Below are 9,251 nucleotides of genomic sequence, written 5' to 3' on the forward strand. Positions count from 1 at the left end.
TTATTATTATTATTATCAGTCAAAAACCTTTATATTTGGTGTCCATAAAAAGCTAAAGTAAGTATTTATTTTGTTTTATTAAAAGATTAGAAATTTGATTCTGAAACAATTTCTCTGTTTCAAATTCAAAAACTAAATTGCACAGAAATACAATATTTACGGTAACCCATTTTATGTCGCCCTAGCTACTCCTTTTTTTCTGAACTTTATTTGAAATTATAAAGCGAACAGTCAGTCATTCCAGTTCAGTTTTTACAGTAGACATACAGGGCAAATAAGAGTAACAATATACAGTACAATGAAATAAGAAGGATAAGCCCTAGCTACTCCTGCTTGTTCGGCCTCCGAGAAAGTGACGTCACGTCCGGTCTCTTTCGGGCTTCGTAGAGCTACAGCATGGCGGACACCGGTGTGTTGGAGACGCTTTTACAGCGAGTTGAGAAGGTGGACGACGGCGTGGACAGCCTGGCCGTGGCGACCAGCCTCGGGGTGGATCATCAGGTCATCGTCGGGGCCGTGAAGAGTCTCCAGGCTCTCGGTGACGTAAGTTTCACGAAGAAGCAGCGGAAGTTAGACTGTCACAGTCAAATGCACGGTGACTGATGCAATAGGTTGAGCTGACAGCCGTGTTTGTTACCTGTTGTACAGGTAATCTCAGCCGAGTTGCGCTCCTCCAAGCACTGGGAGCTGACCGAGGAGGGCACCGAGATCGCCGAGCAGGGCAGCCATGAATCCCGGGTCTTTAGCTGTATCCCCCAGGAGGGCCTGGCTCAGAGCGAGCTCATGGTTAGTGTTTGAAATTAATTAATTATTATCAGAATAACAAAGAATCTAATGCATTAGGTACCTGACGGAGGTAACTTGCTACACACTTAAGAGAAGCAAGGTTTTGATTCTTAAATATCCCTGAAAGTCCACAATATTACGAATACAACATCCACTCGACTGTTTATGCTCAGGTTTTACGTGTATGTATTTTATGTTTGTCAAACATCTGTATTGAATTTCCCAATGTCTGCATCTCTCATGTATTTTCAGCCTTTTTTGATGTTTCAGTTAAACTTTCTTAAACTCTGCCATCATTTCTGTGTAGAAACTGCCATTTGGGAAGATCGGCTTCAGCAAGGCCATGTCCAGCAAGTGGATAAGAGTGGACAAGGCCCACGAGGGTGGCCCCAGGATATTCAGGACTGTAGGTGTTCCATCATACCCGCCTTTTGTTGTCGCCTTTTCTGATTGAGGTCAGTTTTCTCATTAAGGTGTGTGTTTTTGATCCCCAGGTGGAGAGCATAGACGACCAGGTCAGGGAGAAACTGCTTCTGGTGCAGAAAGGCCACAGTACTCAGCTGGAAGAAAAAGAAAAGAATGAGCTGAAGAAGAGAAAACTGCTCTCTGAAGTGTAAGTCCTCTTGTTTAGTTAGTGGTGAATGTGTACCTTTTTCTGCCAGTAGGTGGCAGGAGACGATTAATTGATACTCAGGGGTTTCCCTGCTCATTCCAGCTTGCCTGGTATTACTGGATTCAAGTTTTCATCAAGCTCAGCAGTAATAAGAGATGAACATGCACAAAGTAGACAGGCATCTCTAGAGGTCTTCAAAAACATAGTTAAGTGTGTTGAATTTCATTCAGTATTGCAACAGGCAATATTTTCACTTCACATTTCACACACACATGAAGTCTGCTGCTCATGGGGTTTCAGCCAAATCTCTGCAATGGTAGCTAGGAGTGTTAAACCATCAGATTTTATGTCACTTAGTGGTCTGAATCATGTTAGCTGATTCGTTTCGTAGAGTTAGAAATTATTCTTACATACAGGCGGGCGGGACGGGCAAACACATGATATAAATGTTTTTAAATGGTCCCAAAAATATTTGCTGCTGCTGTTTCCAGTCATGGAAAGTGGAAGTGGAAAAAAGTCTTACAATTTCCAGAGTAAAAGCTTTAAAATGATCTTTACTTAATCAGATTAAGGTTGTACTGACACTCCTCTGCCTCAGCATGTTTGACCCTGTAAGTCTGGTTCATTTGATTAAATGTGATGGAAGAGGTGATCCCCGGTGTGATTCAGCTGCATTCAGCCTGAGTGGAAAATTCATCACTGTGTTAAATAACCGATGAATCCGTAAGGCATGGAAGCGGATGGCGTGTCACTGTGCGCTAAAAACAACCACACTTGCTTTGTGTGTGTGTATTAGAGTGGGCGTGATGGTGGGAGGGGTGATGTTTACATTTGAATGGAGAAGAGTGATGGAGTAAAATAAGTGGAACAAATAAAGATGTACTAAAGCGCACTCGGGTCCAGGATGCAAAGTGTGTGTGTGTGTGTGTGTGTGTGGGGAATATGGCTTCAGTTCAGATAATATAATATTATATAATGATATTTTTAGGTAAAGCCTTTTATCCTTTTATTAATACAGCTGCATATGATCTGCTCCCCTAAAAGCTCAATAAATCTTTTATACAGGTCTGAAATGATTCTTGTGTCTTAACAGTTTACATTTGCATTCTCAACTGTGGCTCCGATGCTTTGGAATAACCTTCCCCTCCATATTAGACAAGCGTCATCAGTGCAGGTCTTTAAATCCAGATTGAAAACGTATTTTTATTCTCTGGCTTTTAACTGTGTAGGAAACTGACACCTTTCTTATTAATTTTATTGTATTTTTAATTTTGCTAGTTGTTTTGATCGGTGTCGTTCAGCACTTTGGTCTGCCTGGTGTGTTTTTTAAAGTGCTATACAAATAAACCGCCTGCCTGTCTGCATCAGCACCACTTCAATAAGCCCACAGGTGCCTAAAAGCAGCACAAATTAAGTTTAACAACCAGCTTAACTTCATTTAAACTGATGATTGAAATGACACTCTTGTCCATAAATGTTGCATCCTCTCTGAGCAGCAGCAGAGCCCCTGCTTAAGAATAATGGATGTGAGGAAACCGCTGTGAGGAGCACTAGAAAAAGTAATAATGATTTGTTGGATCTACCTAGTTGGTTTTCCCATGTTTACCTAAGTGTAGAACTAGAGCTCCTGCTATCCTGTCAGCACTCCCCCCCCAGCACAAAAATGTTTTGCTTCTATTCATGTTTACGTTTGATGTTTAAATAATCCTCCCAATGTGAGACAGATTTAACCATCACATTGTGATGTGGCAGCATGGCAGGTTTGTCACAGAGGTTCTTGAATTAACCTCACAGGATCTCTGCTAATTAGCTTCACATCAGAGTTTCTGTCGTTTAGGGAAGTGATCATGTCGTGGGTAGACATGATGTTTCTGTGAGAACATATATGTGGCTATATAGCTGTTCGTCACATCTGACAGTCTTTCCTCCTCTGACTGGTTATTCAAAGCAGACCCTGACGTCATCTCCTGGGCCAAAGCTGGTCCACAGATGGGCGGATGTTTGTGTTGTCTCCATGTAGAATGGAGGTCTGTTTAAAAAGTGATGAATCTGGATCATTATTGCAAGAAAGGAGCTAAACACATGTTTGTTTTTCTGAACGCCATCACAACTAATCTGTGTGGTACATAATGGATTTATCACTATGCCACACTAGCTCAGTAGGAAAAGAAATGGGCTTGAAAGTGTGAGGTCACAAGTTCAAATCCATGCAGAGGTAGGGCTGTTCGATAGAACCATATATATCGGATGATGATATAAAAACGTCTATCGTTTCATTTTACGCTATCGTTTGTTTCGTGGTGTCGCAAAATAAACTGTTTACGGCAATATTTTTTCATCGTTTTGATGGTCACTGTAGTGGCTATATTAATTTCTTAAAGTTCTCTCTTTCTCTTATATTTTATATAACCACACTATGGACGGACAAGCGCCTGTTTTTATGGGTTGTGGTTAGCAACAACGACGTTAACAGCATCGCGTGTCTGCTTTTTTATGTTCCACATAAACCTTTCACAATAAAGCTCAAGATCCTGTTGAGGCTTTTCAAAATAAACTGAATCAGGTGAAAGAGCAGATTATTTACGGATGAGAATTAAAAAAAGAGCCGCCAGGTGCTAAAAAATAAACCTTAGACTCAAACGTTAGAACAGGCTTTCCCCGCAGCACGCCGTGTAATAAATACTCACAAAGAAAACGGCGGCCGTTACAACTTATGTCTAAAAATGTATAGTTTCATGCATGGGTTAAAACACTCGACTCCAGCTACACGACGCGCAGCTGGAAACACTTCCCGCAAGACGAGCTGCCCGAGATTCACAGAATTTACAGAAAATGTTACATTTTTGTGATTTATATCGTTATCGGGACGATAGAATTCTTATATTGGAATAGGAGATTTTGGTCATATCGCACAGCCCTGTGCAGAGGTGTACTTTCTTTCTTGCTATTAAGAATGTTCTGCTTTATTTTATTCTAATCAATAAATTCATGCAAGAAGTACCTAAAATCCTTTATTTTGAAATGATTTTTCTGCTATGAAAGTATGAATCAAAATAAAAAATAACTGCATGTTTTTACGGTCTTTAGATTGTCAACAGCAGTACCTTTCTGCGTACTGAGGTCATTCTAATTTGTGTTCAGGACTGTGAAGTCTTACTGGATCACTAAGGGCAACTCCTTCAGCACCACCATCACCAAACAGGAGACGGAGCTCACCCCTGAGATGATTGCCAGGTATGTAGAGATGCACTCTCCTCAGAGTTTCAGTAGCTCATCAGGTAAAGCGTGCGCACAGAGTCCTCACTGCAGAGGCCTGGGTTCAATTCCAACCCAGGCCCACCCTCCTCTGGCAGTCAGTGTCAGCCTGCAGGGTCCTGAGTGAGGACAGAGAAAAAATCTGCCCATAAAAGGGGACAAGTCCAAAGATGTGGACTCAGTCCTAAAGGCAGGGCAGGACAGATGCTTTAGCTTTCATGCTGAAAGCGACAGAATGAAAAGAGCGCTTGCACACTTTTGTTTTTTTGCATGAAATCATATCATAGAGGATTTGGCTAAAAGCAGTATCCAGATGTTGCATTGCCCAAAATTCAAATTGGTATTCTGCGTGCTGCTCCGTGCTGATTACGTGCACTGTAGATTCGCCCGTCTCAATCATCTCAGCCACAGATTAAAAATGGCGAAATGATTTGAGAGAAATGTTTTTGTGTTACCTCCCTGCATGTGGTGTGTTCCAGTGGCAACTGGAAAGAGAAGAAATTTAAGCCCTACAACTTTGAGGCCATGGGTGTTGCCCCAGACTGCGGTCACCTACACCCGCTGATGAAGGTGCGAACGCAGTTCCGGCAGATCTTCTTGGAGATGGGGTGAGCAGCTGTGAAACTGGGAGAAACGCACACATGCGCATAATAAAACACCCAGTTAACCATCTGTTTCTTGTAGTTTCACCGAGATGCCGACCAACAACTTCATAGAAAGCTCTTTCTGGAACTTTGACTCCCTCTTCCAGCCCCAGCAGCACCCAGCCAGAGACCAGCACGACACCTTCTTCCTGTCCGGTGAGCCCGAGGTCACCGAGTGGTGGAAATGAGCTGCGAGTTCAATCGAGAATGATTTCTGATCACCCTTCACTCGCTGTTTTTCAGACCCAGCGCACGCCCACGAGTTCCCACAGGACTACCTGGAGAGGGTGAAGAAGGTCCACTCTGAGGGAGGCTACGGTTCACAGGGGTGAGGCGTGATCACAAGCTCACTTAACAAGTAACAGTGTCGTTGCTGTCACTGCATCTCATTGCATTTTATCATCTCTCTTGTAGGTACAAGTATGACTGGAAGATAGAGGAGGCTCAGAAGAACATCCTCCGCACTCACACTACAGCAGTCAGCGCACGCATGCTGTATAAACTGGCACAGCAGGTGAGACTGTAGGGACGCTGCACTGACCATATAAATCAGAGCTGTCTGGTGATTTGATTTCTTGGTAACACTTCATAATACAGCTCACGACTAAGAGTGTAATTCCCCCGTCAGTAAATGTAATTTCAACATAATGTTTGTTTTCTGAAGTAAAACATAGAGTATGTTTTAGACAACAAGAGCACAGCGTTTGTCATTACCATGTCTTAAGACCTGCCCTTTAAGCACCCACTGACTTTTTGGACAGTGAACTGGAAACTTGACTGAGATCCAGGCCTTACGCCTGACCTCACTAATGCTCCTGTGTCTGAATGTGAGTAATTCCCTCCATAGAAGAGCAGCAGCAGCAGATGGTTTAAGGTGTGGGTTCACATTGTTTTGACGTCGTATGTGTCCAGTCAATAACTCTAAAACTCTTCTCCCCTTCCTTTTCTCCTCACACTGATAACCAGGAGAAGTTCACCCCCGTCAAGTATTTCTCCATCGATCGCGTGTTTAGGAACGAGACCCTCGATGCCACCCATCTAGCAGAGTTCCACCAGATAGAGGGCGTAGTAGCCGACTATGGACTGACTCTGGGAGACCTCATGGGTGTTCTGCATCAGTTCTTCACCAAACTAGGTGAGGACTGATAGAGGACACTGGACTTGAAAGACCAAAGTTTGGAAGGGACAAATGTGCTGATAGTTGTTTGTAGAAAGCCTCTTAATACTCACTTTAAAAAAAATAAAATAAACAGACAGTTACAATATCCTATTCTTTTACCAAACGCCTTTTTTTAGGAATTACCAAACTACGCTTCAAGCCTGCCTACAACCCCTACACAGAGCCCAGCATGGAAGTGTTCAGCTACCATGAAGGTACAGTGCAACTCTGTTTTTATGTAGCGCTATTAGTCTAACTTACACACAACAGAAACCTGAGCTTTAAGAAAGCCAAAAGAACATCCTAGTAGTCTCTTTTATAGACATTTCTGATGGTGTATATTAGGGGTGTCAAACATAAGACCCGGGGACCAGAATTGGCCTGTCAAAGACTCCAATCTGGCCCACTGGGAGGCTTTGGAAAATGTGAAGGAGGACATCAATTTTAGACTTTTAACTGTAAGTTTTATAGCTTTCACCAATGATAGAGACCTCCCCAATGGTCATTCATGTGACACATCGCAATCAATAATCATCTAGTTGATCTTCTTTACACTAGACTGAGATGTAGTGTTGAAATTGTCCTTGTTGGTGGGCTGTACACAGTAAAAATGAGTTTGACATCCCTGTTTTTTGTCATTTCTTTCCACGTGTACAGGATTAAAAAAGTGGGTGGAAGTGGGAAACTCAGGAGTGTTCAGACCAGAGATGCTGCTTCCCATGGGCCTCCCTGAGGATGTGTCTGTAATTGCCTGGGGCCTGTCTCTGGAAAGGTGAGCGTGCATGAAAAGCAATACGAGTTAATTAGCTACAAGGAAAACTGAGAGGTCAGCCACGCTAGACACAGCATGAGTCTAAAAGGGAAGGACGTCAGTACGTATCTCCCAAACTATAGTAGATGTTCCATGTAGGGATTAAAGGTGTGTGATTAAGTCTGTGTGTACTCATAATCACTTCTTGTGTACGCGCTGAACTGACCCACATTGAAGAAATGTAGGTTTGTTTCCTGTGGAGGATTACTCCTGCTTGTACGTGAGTTTCATTTCTATTATCCTGTGAAATTATTTGAGGTCAGACTGTGAGTCTCTGCCTTTCTCTTTGCTCACTCCCGCTTTTCTAAAGTGAAGTCGTCCCAAATGAGTCGCTCGCTGGTCGCGCCGTCGCACACTGTATTCAGCTTGCTGTTTGAATCGAGCGCTAATTGAGTCTTAACTACGACCAACTGTCGCAGCTAATAACCGTGGAGTGAGTGAGCTGGGTAATGTTCCGTAATCCAGGGCGAGTAATCCTTTACTACTCCGACCTCTGTTGTTTTCGCTCTCGTCTGTTAGACACAACATAGTCGCGTCTCCCAACAGAACAACCGCTCACGCGGGCTTCTCCTCTGTCTCGCAGGCCCACCATGATTAAATACGGCATCAACAACATCAGAGAGCTGGTGGGACACAAGGTGAACCTACAGATGGTCTACGACAGCCCTATATGCCGCCTGGACTCCTGAGTACCGCCCAGCTGTTGTTATTAATGTTATTATTCATTTGGATGGACCCTTTCCTTTTTATCTTTACTGTGTAACACCTCATACCCACGTCTCTCCTCAAAGCCCGGCACCACCGCTGTCCCCTTTATCAAAGCTCGGCCAGTAAAAGCAGTTGGCCTGAAAGCGACTGTAGCGCTAAAAGGGACGGGGCTTTTTTTCACCACAGCCTTCAGACAGATCTGATTTCAAAGGGCTTTAACACAAAAGAGCATCTTTTTTTTTTTTTTTTATGAACTCCACACTGCAGCTGGGTGAATGAGGATGAGTCTTGAATTTGTTACAAACTGCCTTTTTTACCACCTTGACCCTGATCTACTATATTCAATCATCTTGTACAGGAAAAATAAAACTGCAACTTTTGGAAGTCAAAATAAAAGCTTTTTCCAGGTATCAGTGCAGTCTGGCTTGTAATTCTTCAAATGAGCATGTTTTTACTTGTATGCATGTATGAGAAACATACACTGTAAAGGTAATCCTCCCACACATTTCTAAAAGCATGCAGCTTTTCAGTGAGATGCCGATCAGCAGCAGGACGACTGAGTGACGTCTGCGTCTTTACCAGAGAAACAAAGTTAAAAAGATATTAAAATAAAACAGATCAAGTCGTATCCCAAAAGGTTGATTCTGATCATCTGGACGAAGCGTTTTCAGTGGGAGAAACATTTCGTCACTCATCCAAGTGTCTTCTTCAGTCTCAGCTGACTGCAGGTTTCCCCAATCTTCTAAACAGTACATTTGCACAAGCCCACTGAATGAACAATGGGCTGTGAGGTCAGTTCTTTGGTCATTAATATGCAAATTGCCATGACCATTGATCAAAGACCATGAGTACAATTCAGAGAGAGTTGGGGAATGGCTGCAAACACCGCGTTTCCGTGGCCTTTAAACAACAAAACACGCTGCGCTAAAAATCGGTCGACCCCAAGGATCAGGTCCCCCGACACAAACAGAGTAACAAAGTGTACGCTGTTAAGTGCCAGGAGGATTGCCAGGATTTATACATCAGGGAAACCAAGCGACCTCTGGCAAAGCTGATGGCACAACACAGAAGAGCTACCTCGTCAGGCCAGGACTCAGCAGTCTATTTACACCTACAGGCCAGTGGACACTCTTTCAATGATGAGGATGTACACATCCTGGACAGGAGGAACGCTGGTTTGAGCGCAGAGTCAAGGAGGCCATTTACGTGAAAAGGGAAAGACCATCTCTGAATCGAGGAGGGGGCCTAAGGGTACAGCTTTCACCATCTTACAAT

General features: G+C 43.3%; 1 protein-coding gene across 1 annotated transcript; it reads left to right on the forward strand.

Annotated features, from left to right (window-relative positions):
* The first annotated feature begins 348 nt into the window (after nt 1–348).
* Nucleotides 349–8,386, forward strand: farsa (phenylalanyl-tRNA synthetase subunit alpha). Its single transcript, XM_082530772.1, has 13 exons — nt 349–543; nt 649–786; nt 1,094–1,192; nt 1,281–1,399; nt 4,541–4,633; nt 5,134–5,262; nt 5,339–5,454; nt 5,542–5,626; nt 5,713–5,812; nt 6,265–6,433; nt 6,595–6,672; nt 7,115–7,229; nt 7,852–8,386. Exons 1-13 carry the CDS (start codon nt 397–399, stop codon nt 7,955–7,957), a joined length of 1,494 nt encoding a protein of 497 aa, XP_082386898.1. The 5' UTR covers nt 349–396; the 3' UTR covers nt 7,958–8,386.
* Nucleotides 8,387–9,251: the final 865 nt, after the last annotated feature.

The sequence above is a fragment of the Aulonocara stuartgranti genome (assembly GCF_965226115.1).
Source record: "Aulonocara stuartgranti genome assembly, chromosome: 4".
NCBI classification, from domain to species: domain Eukaryota; kingdom Metazoa; phylum Chordata; class Actinopteri; order Cichliformes; family Cichlidae; genus Aulonocara; species Aulonocara stuartgranti.